Source organism: Giraffa tippelskirchi, chromosome 3 (genome assembly GCF_054371585.1).
Source record: "Giraffa tippelskirchi isolate mGirTip1 chromosome 3, T2T-mGirTip1v1.2.pri, whole genome shotgun sequence".
Taxonomy (NCBI): Eukaryota; Metazoa; Chordata; class Mammalia; order Artiodactyla; family Giraffidae; genus Giraffa; species Giraffa tippelskirchi.
This window is the reverse complement of record NC_137277.1, coordinates 67,410,778-67,429,541: the sequence shown is the minus strand read 5'-3', so window position 1 is coordinate 67,429,541 and position 18,764 is coordinate 67,410,778. Positions and strand designations below refer to the sequence as shown.

Below are 18,764 nucleotides of genomic sequence, written 5' to 3'. Positions count from 1 at the left end.
AAAAAGTTGGTGACGACTTAGAACTTTATGCCTTTCCTGTTTTCCAAAAGTGATAAACACTTGCCATAATATAACTTTGATGAATATTTTAAATAAATGAGCAAGAGATAGTGTCTTTAATTTACACTAAAGAAACCAGGCCACATGCTAGATCTTATAGATGAATCATTTGGGCCTGGAACTTACTAAAGACTTTTTAATTTATGCATCGTGTCATAAGTGTGATGCCTGTAATCATGCAGTGCCACACTGAAGATTCTGCAAACTGTTAGTTTGCAGACTATTCCTCTTAATAAGCAACCTTGAAGGACTACCAGGGTCAGAGTGATATGGGATCTCGGCAAATGAAGGTATCCTCAAACAAAAGACCACTCAGAAAGGTTCTTATTTTGACTTCTGTGAACAGTCTTTTCCTTTGGTGTTACCTGTGGTATCAAGGATATGGGGTTTGGGTGTGGGAAAGCTCTTCATTAATGTATGGCTTTCCTCCCTTTCCCATCTCTAATGCACCCCAAGAACTCTCTCTGTGTCTTTAAAACAGGTCTAGGGGATCTCTGGGTGAGTCATGATGCTTAGTTTTCATTTTCACCCTTCTTAAGTCCTAGGCTTTCTGAGTGCCTTTGCTTTTGGTGCCACATCCCTTTTTCTCCCGTTCTTTTCATTCATCTGTTAATGAACAAAGTCTGTGTTTGTTTATGTTGAGGGCCTCCTGTGTCCCAGGCTTTATGCTAGGCATGAGACTGTGACAAACAAAACTCCCTGCTCTTGAGGAGCTCACATTCTGTCCCCAAAATCAGCCCCAGTATGGATCTGTCAGGCTGGTTGCTTGATCACACCCTTGGTTCCTTGGTTTCAAGGTGAAACTATACCTCTTTTAACCATTTGGGACCCAAAGACTCTGCCCCTAGAAATCCTTGAACTTGCCTTGGGTCTCATAATAAAGCTGTATGCTCAGTCTAGGTCTGGACGTTAAGAACCCCTTCTTAAAGCCAGGGCAGAGAGCATGGTATTGTAGAACTTTTAAAAACAGGCAGGGGTAGGTTCCAAGTATTGCTATTTATTAGTCAGGCAAGTTACGTAGCCTCTCTGAATTCCCATTTTCTTATTTTTAAGGTGGGGGTGATGGTGTTTCACCCATCATGCAGCATATTTATGGACTGTCTGCTGTTTGCCAGGCACTGCTGTTTACTGAGGTGAACAGAGTGGAGCAGGCTTTGTGTGGACAGGCTGGGGAACGTGCTGTTTGCAGAGCTCTTGGCAGAGCTCTTGGCAGTGGCGCTGTCCAGAGTGATTCCACCTCTAGTAATTGCTCAGTAGATGTGGGTGTTTGCTCGGGTGGAGTGGGGAGGAGCCTCCTCCTCACTCTATGCATGCAGTCGATCTGGGAGTACTGTTCATTGGCATCCAGTTTCTCATCTGGAATCATCACTGTTGGGGGTAACACATCTCGGTCCCTGCAGGAAAAATTGTGAACACAGTTGTAGCATTATTACTGCTTGAACATAGTTCATATGCGCTGCCTCTGGTTTAGAAACATACTGATTTTAGGGTAGGATTTAAAAAAATTTTTGTTGGTGCAGTGGTAAAGAATCTGCTTGCCAATGCAGGAGATGCGGGTTCAGTCCCTGGATTGGGAAGGTCCCCAAGAAGAGGAAATGGCAACCTGCTTCAGTATTCTTGCCTGGAAAATTACATGGACAGAGGAGCCTGGCGGGCTATAGTCCTTAGGGGTCACAGAGTTGGAAACGACTGAGCAGGCACGCCTATAGTTGATTTACAATGTTGTGTTAGTTTTTGCTGGACAGCAAAGTGTTTTTTCCCGCCCCCAGCCACAGAGGATAGATTTCCAAGGAATATTTTTGGGGCCTTGTAATAGTGATGAGCTGTTATTCTATAGTTTGGAAGATCGTTTCTAGCTTCTCTTCCTTATGACATACTTTGCTAGAGCAGTTAGTTTTTGTGTAGTACTTGGCACATACTTGGCACATTACAGAGTGACTTTCGCTACAAAGTGACTTTTGTTACAAAGTGATTTCATGTTGCCTTCTCATTCTCCCTGTGGCAGATACTGTTATTCTTATTTTAGAGAGTGGGAGACTAAGGGTAAGGGTGGAGGAGTTATTAGGTAACATGCTTGGGGTTAAACTGTTGGTAACTAGCAAACTCAGGAATTGATCATAGGTCTCTGACTATTACTAACCCATGTTTATTCTATCAGGAGGAGCAGGTTTCTGAGGCTGCAGTCCATGAACCTCCAGGGGAGGGTGTCTGAGAGAGTTCTTGAGTGGTCTGAAATTGTATGTAACAGTTTGGGTCCTTGCTTGCCCCTCTGCAGGAAATGTCAATAACTTTTGCTACTTCAGGAGAGGAGCCTTCATCATTTGCAGTTTCCTCTCCAGGCTGATCCCCCCCGCCCCCACCCCCACCCCGGTCAGCACCCGCACCCTCCCAAGCCAGGACTTACCTGCTAGCAGGTTTCATTGTCAGAGGTCTGGTTTGGTTAGCCCTAGTCTTTATTAATGTTGATTTTTAAAAAAAAATATCTGTTTGTAAATGAGGCTTCCCTGGTGGCTGAGGGTAAAGAATTCACCTGCAATGCAGAAGACAGGGGTTCGATCCCTAGGTCAGGAAGATTCTCTGGAGAAGGAAATGACTACCCACTTCAATATTCTTGCCTGGGAAATACCATGGATAGAGTGCCTAGTGGACTCCGTGGGGTTGCAAGAGACAGACACAACCTAGTGACTGAACCACTACCACGTTTATAAATGGGACGTTCATATTAATTTTTTTGTTTCTCAAGAAGTCAACAGTGCCTGAACTTCAAACTCTTTTAAAAGCAATTTTTTGGGCTTCAATGGTTGCTCAGTGGTGAAGAATTCACCTGCCAGTGCAGGAGACATGGGTTTGATCCCTGGTCTGGAGGATCCCACATGCCACTGAGCAACTTAGCTGGTGCACCACAGCTGTTGAGTCTGTGCCCTAGAGCCTGGGAACCACAGCTGCTGAGCCCCCATGCTGCAGCTGCTGAAGTCCACACGCCCTAGAGCCCTTGTTCCACAACAAGAGAAGCCTACGAATGAGAGGCTAACATCTCTGTATGGCGTAGGCACCCAGGAGATTAAGTGCAGTCTTTGTAGAAAACAGTGTAATGAATGACACACCTTTAGTTGTATGTCAGTAATCAACTAACATCTATTGACTATCTATAGATAGTATGTGCTGTTATATTTTGGAAACATTTTTATTTCTGTCACAGTCATGTTATTTTGTGTCTCTAAGTATTAAGATTCAGGTTTAAACATTGCCTTGTAGAAAAATCTTTTTTTTCCCTTTCTAGGAGTTTGCCATAAAATGGGCCTTCTGACTATGCTTACTGGACTATGGCTGTTTTCCTCAGTCAAGGCAGATTCAAAAGCCATTACGACCTCTCTTACAACAAAATGGTTTTCCACTCCATTGTTATTGGAAGCCAGGTAAGAAGACATGTTTTTTTCCTTTCACATGTTTAAGTGACAATGTAGGCTCTGCCAGTGAATATTTAGGAGCTTTCAGGGAGTGGGATTCTCATTATGCATTTAGTAAGAGCCCCATCAGCGTGCACTGTGCTGTGTGCCATTCACAGGCTGATGGAACTCAGATTTTGTCGGCAGGCTAGGACTGCACTGATGGCAGAGGTCTTTAGGGACTTCTTTAGACAGATATACTGAATTAGTTAAGTTATTATGGTGTCTTCCAGGAAGAGTGTAAATATGCTAATAACGGAAGAGAGTGTTGTACTTAAAGGAAAATTTCTGTTTATTTGAACAAGATGCTAAGGGGTGTTTAATACAAGAAAGAGAAGAGAGCTTTTGAGGTGCAGGTGGAGGACATACCCCTCCTGAGAACTTAGAAGGAGACCGACCCCAGATAAAAGAGTGCAGGGGGAGCTGAGAAAGTGGCCACATCTTATCTGTTGTTAGCTTCTCCAAAATCAGAATGCAGTTAATCAAGTTGTTATCTTACAATTAAAATTGGTAGCATCTTTCACTCTTAGCGTTCTATAAAACAAAGATATGTCTTAAAATTGACAGTTGTTTTTGGGCAGCATTTCCTGAAACATACTGGACCCTAGTTTCCTACCCCATCTACCTCAGTACCATCTAGGGCTTCAAGAAACTCTGGAAGTCTGTTTTTTGCCTGTTTGCCTTATGCCCCATGCAGCCATTTCTACTTCTGCTGTGTTCCTGGGGTCTTGGTGCAGAAAATGAGTTTCAAAGGCCTAGGCTTTGAAGGGATTTAGAGTGTAGTGAATATGCAGTAAATCACACCAAGTTTCCCACCGTTACCTCTCAAACTAGAAGAGATTCTGTGGTCTTGGGAGTATGGAAGAAAATGAAAGTTGAAGGAAACTTGACAACACTTCAATGAACTGCAAGAAGGAGTTAGTAGACAGATTGTAGAAACCATAAGTATGTTTTTAGGGGAAAAAAAGAAAACATGCATCTCAATTTCTCAGTAAAGAAGATTGCCCAAACTTGGAAAAAAAAAAAAAAGGAAATGTCTTAAAATTGATAAAGTAAAATATAGTCAATGATTTCTTGGAAGATTTTATAAACCAAATATACTTTTTGGTAAATTTGTTATATAGTATAATCAGATACCTTTTAGTCAGTTTTTTTTATTTATAGAGGGAAGCTTATTTTTATTGTATCTCAGATAACATATAGCTAGGACCTATAGTGAATCTTTCTAAAGCATACATTTAGGTAGGTGAATGATAAACATTTCGTAATTTCAGAATCTGATAGAGCTGGAAATTTGAACTGTTCATCAGTTTACTTTGTGGTCTATCTTTGTGACCTCCAACTTAGAATTTTACCTTCTCACATCTTTCCTTAATCCCTAGAAAGATGTGAGCAAAGTGTTTGTTGCATTGATAGTGTGCCTCCTAAGGAAGAGCCTCCTTTGTGTTGAGAGGAGGCCGCTAGGAACATGAGACATGCAGGAGCTGGTCTTGACTTGCTGAGGAGCCTTCCAACTTTCTGCCGAACAGACTTTCTCCCGTCACTTCTCCATGCCTCCCTCTCCTCAGCAATTAATGGGCAACAGAAACAAACCCCAGGCCCTAACAACCCCCTGTCCGCCCCACCAGACCCCACTGCATATATGTCATAGTGATGTTACAATAACTAGTTAGATAAATGGGCCGAGCCCCTTGTTAGATCTTGGGTGTTTCTAGCAGTGAAGTGTGAAGGCATGTGAGGTCTATGACTGCCTGGGCTAGGACTCTTATAACTAACTGAATGTTTTTTTCTTCCTTTCTGCTCATCTTATTTTGGATGATTTGTCTGGTGTCAGTCTAAGTCATTGAGATTTACTACCACTTTACAAATAAGTTTGTGTAGCTATCTGTAATAGATGTTTTAAGATATTCTGCTTAATATTCATAACTGGGTTACATCCCATTACTCTCACTTATACTAACAAACTTACTGATGTTTGTATCTTTTCTTAGAAGTCTTATGGCATATACTTATGGACTTTTGAGAAAGTATGCTCAAATTGCCAGCCTTAATTGATCAATTTTTTTCAGTTCTTTGATCTCAGTGAAGTATTATAAACTGTTTCCTTCACCCCAGTATAGCCATAACAAACATAGCCCCTTTTAATGATATCCTGGCCATTTGCCATTTGGGTTCACTGTTTTCAGTTTTCCTTTGTGGCTATTTACAGATAGTTTGCTAGGGTAATGGGATGGGTACACAACTCAAAAACATGCTGTGCTTGTTTGAAACCACTCCATATTTACCTCCAGAGCTGGCTGAGGCCACAATCCTTCCCTCCGGCATCTATGGCAGACATTGATGGTGGGTCGCAGCACGACCATGGTGGGAGGCTGAAGGGTCAATATTTCTTCATACATCGAGACATGCAGTTAACACAGACGTTTTGCTTTCCTTGCTTCTGGCCCCCCTTAGGGACTGAAAATATTCCTGTGTGTATTTTTAGATTGGACCTGATGCTAATGAAGGGTTTGTAGCTTTCTGATTGTCCATCAATATTTAATTGAAGCAGAGCCCTGAATATGTTTTGAGCAGCTATAGTTACTAACAGAAACGTTGTATAAATAAAGTTCTGTTATTAAAATTGAAGCAATCATTTATTGAATGCGTAAATATTATAATGGCCTGAGAATGCAGCTTGATAGATTTGAGTGATTGAGACTGGAATGTAAATTCCAGGTTTTTCTTTTACTACCTCTATGCCCTTAAGAAAGTAAATATATTTATAAGTGGAGAAAATGTTATATATGATGTGCTCTCTCTCTGTCACCCAGTTTTAGCAATTGTCAACTCAAGTCTAATAACCATCACTATCACCACCCTCCTACTTTCTCCCACTAAGACATTGTAAAGCAAATCCCAGACACTGTAGAATTTCATCTGTAAAACTTGATTTTTTACTCAGTGGAATAGATATCAGAAGCTCAAAAACAATTTAAAGCAAAAAGCAAACAAATTGAAGCATACTGTAAGCAAATGGCAGCATTCCTTTTAATAGTATCTTGTACTGTTCTTATCTTCCATGGCTTAGTTCAGTGGATCTGGTAATTAATTTTCTTAAGACTGTTTGACCCTTAGACGTTGTAAGACTTATGCATTGGGGTGAGAAAGAATGGATGTTTATGTTTTCCTGTGATTATATGAAAAGTATATATTTATGTGCATATGGCCTTTATAGGAGGGTCTTAGCTTAAGTGAACCTTTGTTCTCACAACTAATGAGTGTATTACTTCTCCCCCTTCTGCTCACTTATCTTGTGAATGCTGCTTTAATTCATGAATTTAGCATTTATTTACACATCATAATCTGTCTTAATACCTGTTTTCTTAGACTGTAAGCTATTATAAGATTGGTGTGATGTATGTGTCAGTTACTTGAAAGCCTAGAAAAATGCCACACTCAAGGAGACACTAAATAATTTAATACATTATTATAATGGGTATTTTCAGAAACCTATTTTTAGAGAAGCTGTGCATTACCAGGAAATGTTTCTTATTTTTCCCATATTTCTGTGTCTAGCTGTGGAGTAGAGTGAGAGTTGTACATCCCAGTGTTGACAAGTAATGGGAAAGTCTTCCTTTGGCTAGGTAAGCTGAGATCCAGATCTGTAGTTTGCTCTAAGACAGGGAAGACCACCACTACATTGGTATGGCTTGGAGGAGAAGATAACCGATTTACATGAATCATTCAATGAGTACCTGCTTTTTCTTCTCGAGATTTTAAAGTCTCTTGAATGAAGGGAAGTGTAGAGTAGCCATTATTTTATTTTAGGTTGGTACAATAAAGTCAAGGAAAAAATTAAGATAGCATTAAGTTCTAAGACCTGATTTTATTAAATCAGTGCTAACTTTAAAATTTGATGATCTTTAAAGTTTGGATTCATGGATGTAAAAAGATTACAACATGCTGCCTTTAGTCTCCTAGAAATTTTTCTAGGATTCGTGTTTTCCTCAGGAGGACCTTAGGTGAAACATATTTTTTTGTTCTTTGTAAGTCTTTCAGAAAATGAATGAGCAGAACTAGTACTAGAATTATAAATTCCTAATTCTGCTTCCACTACTGACAGCATTTTCACAGATGAGATTTCATGACCTTTCTTTACATTGGGACTTCCCTGTTGTTACAACATTTCTATTATTCTAGGATTCTTAAGGAATACTTATGAAGCTATTAAGTGAATAAACTATGAAGCTAATTATTAATAGCTAATAAGCTAGTAAGATTTGCCTAAAATTAGAAAATATTTTATTGAAATATATTACATATATGCATATATAATATATATTATCAAATAAAAGCCAAGCTTTGGACATTGGGAAACTTAAAAGCTTATTTTCACTCTCCTTAGTAATATAACTTATATTGGAAGGTTTTTATTAAGTTGTTTTATTTCTGATATTTCCCCCTTTTCTCTCAGTGAGTTTTTAGCAGAAGACAGTCAAGAGAAATTTTGGGATTTTGTAGAAGCCAGTCAAAATATCGGATCATCAGATCATCACGGTAAAATAGAAGCAGATGCTTCTTTGACTTTGGTGTCTGGGAATATATTAGAAATTTGGTCTCTTTCAGAGTATGGTGGCATGGCAATTAATGAAAAACATTTTTATCTTTAGTGAGTAGAATTGTCATGGCAGCTAGCAGAGTCAACACAAACTAGTAATTATTTTTGAAAAAGTTTACAACTTTGGCAATAAAAATTGCCTTTGATTTTTTCCCCCCTTGTTTTTTGTTCTTTTGTGTTCTTTTATTGAAAGTGCTATGTGACTATTTTGCAGAAGTCAAATTCATTTAGAATCATTTAGCATCTACATAATAACCATCAGATTTGATTCGCTTTCTTTTGTTATGAACTAATTACTCAACTGATCTGTTACCTGTTAAGTTTCTTCTCATTGAGTGCCATCCAAAATGTTTTCCATTACGCATGCCAACCACTCACAACTAGAGTGTCAAGGTGTCAAATTAATGTAAACTGTATCACTTGTTTACAGTTTTTGATGAGCTTTCACAAACATTTTCTAATTCAATGTAAACTATATAGAATATGAACATCAATAGTCAAATATGCTGATACATGAGTAGTTAAAACCTTGAAAGTTGCATTGACAGGCATAAGTCCTTGTTGAAGTGAAAATGTGTAAAAATTATAAATGTGTGACTGCTGTTAATGTTTGAATTGATTTTTAACTTTATGATTTAAAAAATTAGAGCATATTTAAAAAGTGAAATCTAAATCTTATTTTGCAGTTTAAATACGTAAAAGTTTTGAACAAGCATCTGTAAGCTTTGGTTAAATAATTTAGAGTCAACTAGAATTGTTTGAGGAACCAAAAAAATCATTTTAGTTGACAATTTCATAAAACAAATTTATCAAAGTGGGTTTTATAGTGAAATTTGAACTCTTGACATTTAAAATGAAATTTCTTCAGTATAAATGCTAGTGTGTTTTTGGTTGAAGTTAGGAGAGAATGAATTCTTGGAAGTGACCATAGAAGTATATTAAACACTTTATTTGAAATATTATTCATAGTCCTACTACCCAAAGATAGTCACTTTTAACACTCTGGCAACATTCCCTTGTGGCTCAGACGGTAAAGCATATGCCTACAATGCAGAAGACCTGGGTTCAATCCCTGGGTTGGGAAGATCTCCTGGAGAAGGAAATGGCAATCCACTCCAGTATTCTTGCTTGGAAAATCCCATGGACGGAGGAGCCTGGTAGGCTACAGTCCATGGGGTCTCAAGGAGTCGGACACAACTGAGCGACGTCACAAAACATTTTAAGACATTTCTTTCTGATCTCTTTTTCTACTTTGAAGGTACTAATGTCATATAGAACCTTTTACATTTTGCTTTTTAAAATGCTAAATATTTTTCTTAAATTTAAAAAGAATAGATAATAGTAGTTTAAAAGTCAAAGCTTCACATACCTGAAACTATTATAATATTGTTAATCAACTATACTCCATTATAAAGTAAAATTTTAGAAGAAAAACCAAAGTTATATAAAAGGCTATACACAGAAAAATCTTGTTCCTTCTGTTTCTCTTGGCTTTTTATAACCATTTAATGTTAATTTGTTTAGCCTTCAGTACTTTTTTCGTTCTTCCTCTTTTTTTTTTTTACAACTATTGAGTTGACCAAAAATTTGTTCAGGTTTTTCCATACTGTTTTACAGAAAAACCTGAATAACCTTTTTGGCCAATCCAGTACATAAGTGTATATTCTTATTTCTTATTCTTTCTAACAGTAAGAAAAAATAGTGTACTAAATATATTGTTTTGTACCTTTTGATTTTCATTTAATACATCCCGGGGATTTTTTTATACTGGTACATGCATTTTCCCCCCAGATAATTTGTTTCAATTGTTTGTTTTAATGCCTCTCCCCAAACCATGGTTTCATTAGCATCCTTTAATATCTTGTACTTCCTCATTACATTGCTCAGTCTTGTTGGGTTATTTGAATAAATAACGTGTGCCAGGGGATACAAAGAAACATCATAGTTTCTGTGTGCAGGGGCTCAAAGGCTAGTGATTAAGTAAATGAGTGAACAATATGCTAAGTGAAAGAGGTAAGCAAAGAAATATGGGAGCAAAGAAGAGATGAACATGATTGATTGAGGTGTGAGTGAAGTGTGGGAGTAGGGACTGGGAATGCCTCTGTGGAATAGGTGCTCTCATAAACAGAATTCTTCCTGAGGAAGAAGATGGGAGTTAGTCATCCAGGTAAGTGGGAAAATCTCAGTCCAGGGAGAGGGAATAGTGAAAAAAGGATTGAAGAGAGGAAGAGTCCAATTGCACAGCATACTCTAAGTAATTCTAAGCATTTGACAACAGCTCAAGACAGTACTGAAGTTACTTAGCAGCAGCAGCAGCAGCAAGACAGTATGCCTTGCTCAGGAGGTTAATGAGTTCTCCTGCAATGTAGTAGACCTGAGTTTGATCCCTGGATTGGAAAGATTCCCCGGAGAAGGGAATGGTTGCCCACTCCAGTATTCTTCCCTGGAGAATCCCATGGATAGACGAACCTCAAGGACTACAGTCCATGGGGTCGCAAAGAGTCAGACAGGACTGAGCAACTAACACTTTCACTTTACAAGACATAATAGTGGTAACATTTTGCAATCATATGCTTTTGTAACACATAGCTTTATACTTTATGAACTATCAATCATATGCTTTTGTAACACATAGCTTTATACTTTATGAACGATCTTATTTGGATACCTGTAGTCATATAGAATTATTTTGGTTAATATTCTTCCTGACAGGTACTGATTATTCCTATTATCATGCAATATTGGAAGCTGCAGTTCAGTTTCTGTCACCACTACAGCAGAATTTATTGAAATTTTGTCTGTCTCTTCGCTCCTACTCAGCTACAATACAAGCCTTCCAGCAGGTGAGTTCAGTGCTTCCATGTGACAGTATTTTTTAGGGGTTGTATAACATGATTGGATAGATTGCAGTTGTCCTGTCATTGTGTTACGGTGCTGTACCTTTTCTACCTGAAATTTTCTAGGATTTATGATTTGTTTGTAAATAATAAGCAAAACTGATGATGTTAAATCTTCAAATAACATATTATAAAAAAGGTCCATCTAGTCAAGGCTATGGTTTTTCCACTGGTGATGTATGGATGTGACAGTTGGACTATAAAGAAAGCTGAGCGCCGAAGAATTGATACTTTTGAACTGTGGTGTTGGAGAGTCCCTTGGACTGCAAGGAGATCCAATCAGTCCATCCAACAACCAGCAAGGGTGTTCATTGTTAGGACTGATGTTGAAGCTGAAACTCCAATATTTGGGCCACCTGATGTGAAGAGCTGACTCATTTGAAAAGACCCTGATGCTGGGAAAGATTGAGGATGGGAGGAGAAGGGGACGACAGAGGATGAGATAGTTGGATGGCATCACCGACTCAATGCACATGGATTTGGGTGGACTCTGGGGGTTGTTGATGGACAAGGAGGCCTGGCATGCTGCGGTTCATGGAGTCGCAAAGAGTCGGACATGACTGAGCGACTGAACTGGACTGAACTGAATTTGCACTTATTGTCATTTAAGGAAAAAAATGCCTACGCATAAAACCTGAAACTACAGACTTCATTTATATAGCACAGCTGAAGAGAGAGATGCAGTTTTGCTAAACCAGTTAACCCTGAGGGTGATCACAGTCTGTAGATCACAGGAGAACAGCAGATAGGAAATGGGAAGAAATATTACAGGGCTATAGTCAGGAAAAGCTAGAATGTGAGAGACTTTATGGCAAAATGATCTGATTTTATCAACAAATACATTAAAAGGAAAAGAAAAGAGGGAAGGAGGAACTTCAGCAGAAACTTAAAAATGTGTCACCTTAATGTAATGTGTGGATCTGACTGGATTTTGAGTTGAACAAACTTGTAAAAAAAATAGAGAGCAAGAGAATCAAAGCTGTTTGTACACTGATTGTATGTTTGATATAAAAGAAATGCTAATTTTAAAACCATTTTTTAATTCTGAAATGAAACTTGTATAGGCAGCAACTCACAAGAAATGTCTAAAGTGATGCATTATGATGAAGTGAACACTTCTTTAATTTTCACCAGGTCAAGAAATCGAACTTAGCTTGGCACCATGGAAGCCCTTCATGTGCTGTGTCCTCACCACAGCTGACTTTTGCCCTTCAAAGGAGTCACCTTCTTCTTTTGGAATCATTTGCTGTTTTCTTTTAAAAAAATCATTTCATTGCCCAAGAGTGCCTCTCCAGACAATACAGTTTAGTTTTCTCAGTTTTTTTACAAATTTATTAATTTTGGGGGGGCTTGTGGTCTCTTAATTTATAGGTTCTCCCTCCATCCCTTTCTTTTCTGTTGAGTAACTTACACAGTTTGCCCTATACCTTTTTTTTTGGCCACACCAGGTGGCTTACAGGGGATCTTTGTTCCCCAACCAGGGATTGTACCTGGGCCCTGGCAATGAAAGTGCTGAGTCCTAACCACTGGACTCCCATGGAATTCCCAGTATATTGTTATCATTGCAGAAATTTTTCTTGTAAGACTAAGAGTGTTATTCTGTTCTTCCCCCTCCTCTTTTTTTACAGTAGCTTTGTATGGCATTTGACACTGAGACTTTCTCTGCTCAATTTGATGTGAAATTTGTTTTCTTTAACTTCCCTGGTTCCCTATCCTGTTGATTTTATGTTATGTTAAAATATGGTGACTTTAAAAAAGGTTGCTTGCTTTTTGAAATTTCCTGACTCTTTTCCCTTCTTCAACTTTTATTTGGACTTTTTCTTTTATTGTCTCTTATTTCTGTCCTACTCAAGTATTATTCTACCCTCAAAAGTTTCTCCTTTGCGTGGGGCCCTTCCCTGGAAGGGAGTCCTAGCTTGTGAGTTCCACGTTCATAGAGGTCAGACTGCCATGTGCTTACCTAATAATAGGCTGAACAAAACCAGTTGGTCCATCATACTTGTTAGTGAAAACCTGTTAGCTGTTTCAGGGTTTTCTTATTCTCAGAATTATTAGAATCTCTGCAGTTTTCCTCTGCTTCCACAACCTCTGATAACTGCAGGTCTTTTGCATTTTGTATCATGGAGATTTCCTTCCCCCTGGTGTTGTCATAAATGTGGTCCATTGGTTTCTGTTTTCATTTTTGCTTTAGTGAGGACACTTGGGAAGACTGAAAAACTATGCTGCCAGTGGCCATCAATACAGAACTGTATGACTTTTTTTTAGTGGTTTATTTTAGAGCTTGAGGTTATATTTGTTTATTTACGTATATTTTTTGGCTGTGGTAGGTCTGCCTTGCTGCGTCTGGGCTTTCTCTAGTTGTTGTGAGCAGAGCTGCTGCTCGTTGTGGTGCCAGGGCTTCTCACTACAGCGGCCTCTTTTGTGGAGCTCGGCCTCTAGGGTGCATGGGCTAAAGCAGGTGCAGGGGCTAAAGCAGGTGCAGGGGCTAAAGCAGGTGCGGCTCATGGGCTCTGGAGCACTGGATGAGTAGTTGTGGTGCCTGGGCTTAGTTGCCTTGTGCCATGTGAGATTGCCCTGGATCGGGGATTGAACTGGTGTCCCTTGCGTTGCAAGGCAGATTCTTAACCACTGGGCCACCAGAGAAGCCCTGTATTACTTAAAGTGATAATGGTGGTATGTTTTTAAAAAAATCGCTGTGTTTTGGGAGTTCCTTGACGGTCTAGACGTTAGGTCTTTGGGCTTTCACTGCCATGGCCGAGGTTTAATCTCTGTTAAGTGAACTGAGATTCTGCAAGCCACGTGGTGTGGCCAAAAAACTAAATAAATAATTTTTGTGTTTTATTGAGAGATACTGAAACATACGTGAAATGTTATTTGGAGTGCATATCAAAATGATCCAAGGAATTGTGGTAGGAAAGTGGAGGAAATAAGATTTGGCCATAAATTGATAATTACTGAAATACTCATCATGGGTACATGGGAGTTTATTGTACCATTCTTTCTTTTTACAAACAGAAGTTTGGAAGTTTTGTAATAACTTTAAAAAAAGACAAAGAATGTAATGAAAAATTTTAATGTTAATTTTTCATAGCAAGCTTTCCATTTCTCCTCCTCTTTTCTTAATTATTTGTATTCCAGCCATAGAAAAGAACGTTCAATATGAATATATTACATAAATGACATCAGTGCATATAGCAGTGCTTGTCATTATGTCCTTTCTTTTTCCCATTTCTTTACACTCATGCATCTCGGTGTGCCTCTCATTAAAGTTGTGGGTGAACTTGTGTTGTTGTGCCTGGGTGTTAGTACATTTTACTCTGAACGTACCCCATAACTCATTCAACCTTTCTTTTAAATATCTTACTGTGCTCCTTGGGTGATTTTACCTTTCCATCTATACTCTTTTTTTAGGTCCTGTTGGTTTTTTAGATTCAGTGTCATTCTTCCTGTTTCAGGGAGGGGCTTTGCATTAATCTGCATATTATACTTAAGACTGCATTGTTACACTTTGACATATACAACTGACATTTGTAAGCTTAGTTTTCTGCAATATTGTATTCCCTGGATAGCTTTTGATATCTTCTAAGATAGAATTTTAAAGTTCTGTTTTTGGAATAATAATAACACCTACTTCATGGAGTGATATTGAGAGGAACTAGGTGAACTAGTATAATAAGGAAAGTAGTGAAACATAAAGCTCTTATTCCTGTCACACAGTAAATGTTCAGTAGATCTTGCCTTTGTTTTCACTGATGTTTTATTATCATTTTATTACCTATTTAGAATATTCATTTTTTTATCTTCGGTTAGAAATTATTTTTAAAAATATCGTGTATCTTAAATTATAGATAGCAGCTGATGAACCGCCAGAAGGATGTAATTCATTTTTTTCAGTGCATGGAAAGAAGACTTGTGATTTTGATACCCTTGAGACTCTTCTACTAACAGCTTCTGAAAGGTACATTTGTGTTTAAGTGTGATGCATTCATTGTGCTTTCTTCTATATCAAGTGCACCTTCTGATTTTTCTTCTGGGTTTTGTAGTTCGTAAATATAGTGGTTTAGAATATGGATTCTGGAAGCAGACTGACTAGATTTAAATTCCAACTCCATCACTTAAAATAGTTTTGCCTACTTAAGCAAATTATATAACCTTTCTTTCCTCATCTTGTTTCGAAATAGAGATGATAAGAGTACTTACTGTTATTTAGTAATGACTATATCAGAGATTGCGTAGGCTTTTTCATCAGCTTAGTAAAGAATATTCTGTGTATTAAAACCCGTGCCTGGAGTAATGATATTAATGATAATGATCTCTCAGTATTACTTTCAGACAAAGGAGATTATTTAAGATAATTGCAAGCTTAATTTAAATATTAAGTTGGTAATTAATAGGCTGACTTTTTTACTTACAGGTAGGTTTCCTGTGATGGACAAATAATAGGTACTTCTTGCTATCTGGCTAGGGCAGTAAGCCCTCTGTATATCCTCTCATACTTTTGTAAATAGGATAACAGCAATCTCTCTCTTTGAGGTTGCTCTGTGCCAGAAGTGCCAAGGGTGTTTTATGTGAGGAAATTCTTCTTTAGTGAGATTACCTACTCAGCATCTGTCCTGTGCCCACCAGATGATATGAGTCCTTTTTCCTCAAGATGATAACTGGAAACACAGTGAGCAGCATGCAGCCATCTCAGTGGACTTCTGAAATTGGCTACATGGCAAAGTGCTGTTCACTGGGGAAAACAAGTTGACTGACTTGAAAAATTCTTTGTTTCGTTTGTTACAATAATGCAGACCTTTATAAAGAAAAGAGTGATAATGTTTCCTTTTCTGAGATGTGGTAACGTTTTAATGGATTGGCATATATCCTCTTATACTTTTTTTCTGTGGTTATAAATTTATGCAGGTAGGTGGGTTTATTTTTATAAGAGGCATCTTCCACTTAGTACATGTAGGTGTACCTCCTTAAGAGGGATTGGTAGGTCATAACGTCTATGCATTATGATCTATTAATACCTTTATGCTATTCTTAAAGGAGTTTTCTTGAGGGGGGGAGTTTCAAAATTTATGATGAAAACCTAAATAAATGTTAGATCCAGTAGTAGGATGATTATAATGGTAAAAATTATAGAGAAGGGGGATGCTGTGATTGGTCAATTATATGCTTAAAATCATCCCCACTGTTTTGCATTACTCACACTTAGGTTTTCAGATAAAAGATAATTATATTCTATTTATATAGTAGAATAATTGACTAGTTTTAGTACTATGAGGTCTGGATATGTATTTGTTTCCTGGCTCCCCCGCTTCTTTAGGAATTGGTAACAATTTCTAGTCAAAGTCTACATTTTATAATTTATATAATGCACATTTGTTATTTTTAATTATGACCAGTAAGACTTACATCTGACAGTATTCTTACTAACTAAAAGCTATTTAAGATTGTGATACTCAATTTTCTATTAAGATGCTTATAATCTTAAATTTTCATTGCTGTAGCTTCATTTTGTACTGTTTTTAACGTTTAAAAACTTTTAAAGTTAACAGTCTTAAGCTTTTAATATTTATTTTCAGACCAAAGCCTTTACTGTTCAAAGGAGATCACAGATACCCCTCATCTAATCCTGAGAGCCCAGTGGTTATTTTCTATTCTGAGATTGGCTCTGAGGAGTTTTATAATTTCCACCGACAACTTGTTTCAAAAAGCAATGCAGGCAAAATAAATTACATATTCAGACATTATGTATCAGTAAGTATTGACTTTTTTTATAACTGTTTTAAATGTTAATTTGCCCAAGACAACCTTAGCCCTTAAGCTAGTAATTTCCCCCTTTATAAAATGACTTGAACTACTTCTTTGGAAACTGTGGTACTTTTCATCAAATCTGTTATTTATACTTTGCTTGCCTTACTGAAGAAATGTAAACAATTATGCTTTAAAAATGACTATATAAAGTTATGCTTTAAAATTTTAAAATAAAATTATGCTTTAAAAATAGCTTCCCAGGTGGCTCAGTGGTGAAGAATCCGTTTGCCAAGCAGGAAATGCAGGTTTGATTCTTGGATCAGGAAGATCCCCTGGAGAAGGAAATGGCAACCCACTCCAGTATTCTTGCCTGGGAAATCCTATGGGCAGAGGAGCCTGGTCGGCTGTAGTCCACGGGGTCACAAAGAGACACGACTTAGCAATTAAACAACATCAATATAAAAGTTTATGTTCTATTTCAAAATGAACCATGTAAATTATATTTAATTTCATCCAGATTTAATATGGGCATCATACTATGAAACTGATTCTTAAATTCAGTTCGTTTCTAAACCCTTTCTTTTTCTCCTTTTCTGAATTTTTCATTTGATAGAAGGAGGAGAATGTCTAAAGAGATAAAATCTAGCAGAATTGGTTTGAAATTAAGGTTTTCATACTTTGTGTAGCATTTAGCATTTAAAATATTTATATGTAAAGATCATTAGCCTTTAAAGTCTCTTTGTCATATTGAGTTCAGTAAATATGGAGTGTTAAGTCCATGTGGAATAAAAATTTTAAAGGAAAACTTACATGAGCAGAAGCAGATTTGTCAGTATCCAGTTTTTGACCTTGCCCTGCTATGCTCTATTGCTGGTATTAAAAGGCCATCCTCATTCAAGATGATGGTAAGCCTGTGACATTTGGTCAGCCCAAACCCTACCTGAAGACATTTAAATTCAGTAAAAAAATGTATACACACAAACACACACGTTTACACACATGGTCTCAACAAAGCACTTCAAGGTTTGAAACCTTACCAGTTTTCAACCCTGTGTAGGTCCAGAACTTCTGTTTTATTTTCTCCATTTCTTCATATGGTTTGGTGACCATTATAATGCTTTCCACTATGCCTTCGTCCAGTTTTGTTTCTACCTTGGAATTCTGGTTCTCACACTTGTGGCAGGATCCACAATCTAAGGATTCCCATAGAAGTTCAAGCATATCATGAGTGCACAATCCTAGGTGATGACTACATGACATTAATGTGGTTGCATTCTGTATGCCATGGTGCATTAAGAGCTAGGTGGTAGTGATGGCTTGGGAGCTCGGTGGTGATGGAATGCTTGCTCTGTCTGCAGAATCCCAGGAAGGAGCCTGTTTACCTCTCTGGCTATGGTGTGGAGTTGGCCATTAAGAGCACTGAGTACAAGGCCAAGGATGATACTCAGGTGAAAGGTGAATTTGTAAATTAAGACCAACGCGTTTTCTTTAGCTACAAGTTAAAGGAATTTTTTCTTTAATGAAAAAGAATAGATTTAGGAGAATGATGAAGCTGTGTTTAAATCTTGGTTCTGTTATATTTGAGTTGGGTGACAAATTCTTTAGGTTCTAATTTGTTACTCTGTAGAACGTGGTTAATGATATATGCCTCTTAAAGTATTTGTGAGAAGAAAGTAAGAAGTATAGGTAAAAAAATTTTACAAAGTTTTTTGTACAATCAAGTTCAGTAAGTAGTAGCTACTGTTATTGATAATAAGTAGCTCACAAATAGTAATTAACTTGTGATCCAATATGAAATCTTAAACTATTATATAATTAACAGTTTAATTTTTTTGTTGTCATTTTCTGACTTGGAACAGTTTATTATGGATACTTCTTGTTGTAATAGGCTAGGGTTTTGAATTTCAACAAGGTTTATGTGTACTCTTTTTATGTCTTTTGCTTTATTTTAAAGGTAAAAATAATTGATTTTGATACATGGAAGGTAGCCTAGTACTTCATCATTTTGTTCTCAAT

The 18,764-nt window shown here is 37.5% G+C and overlaps 1 protein-coding gene across 5 annotated transcripts in view; it reads left to right on the top strand.

Moving 5' to 3' along the window:
* The window catches only part of UGGT1 (UDP-glucose glycoprotein glucosyltransferase 1), a 112,875-nt gene that overhangs the window by 1,925 nt on the left and 92,186 nt on the right, over nucleotides 1–18,764 (top strand). For all 5 annotated transcript variants that reach the window (XM_081581066.1, XM_081581065.1, XM_081581064.1 and 2 more), the window contains exons 2-7: nucleotides 3,341–3,476; nucleotides 7,963–8,045; nucleotides 10,819–10,949; nucleotides 14,852–14,961; nucleotides 16,577–16,751; nucleotides 18,107–18,203. In XM_081581066.1, the coding sequence (XP_081437192.1) occupies nucleotides 3,341–3,476; nucleotides 7,963–8,045; nucleotides 10,819–10,949; nucleotides 14,852–14,961; nucleotides 16,577–16,751; nucleotides 18,107–18,203 (732 nt within the window). The remainder of the gene's footprint in view (nucleotides 1–3,340; nucleotides 3,477–7,962; nucleotides 8,046–10,818; nucleotides 10,950–14,851; nucleotides 14,962–16,576; nucleotides 16,752–18,106; nucleotides 18,204–18,764) is intronic.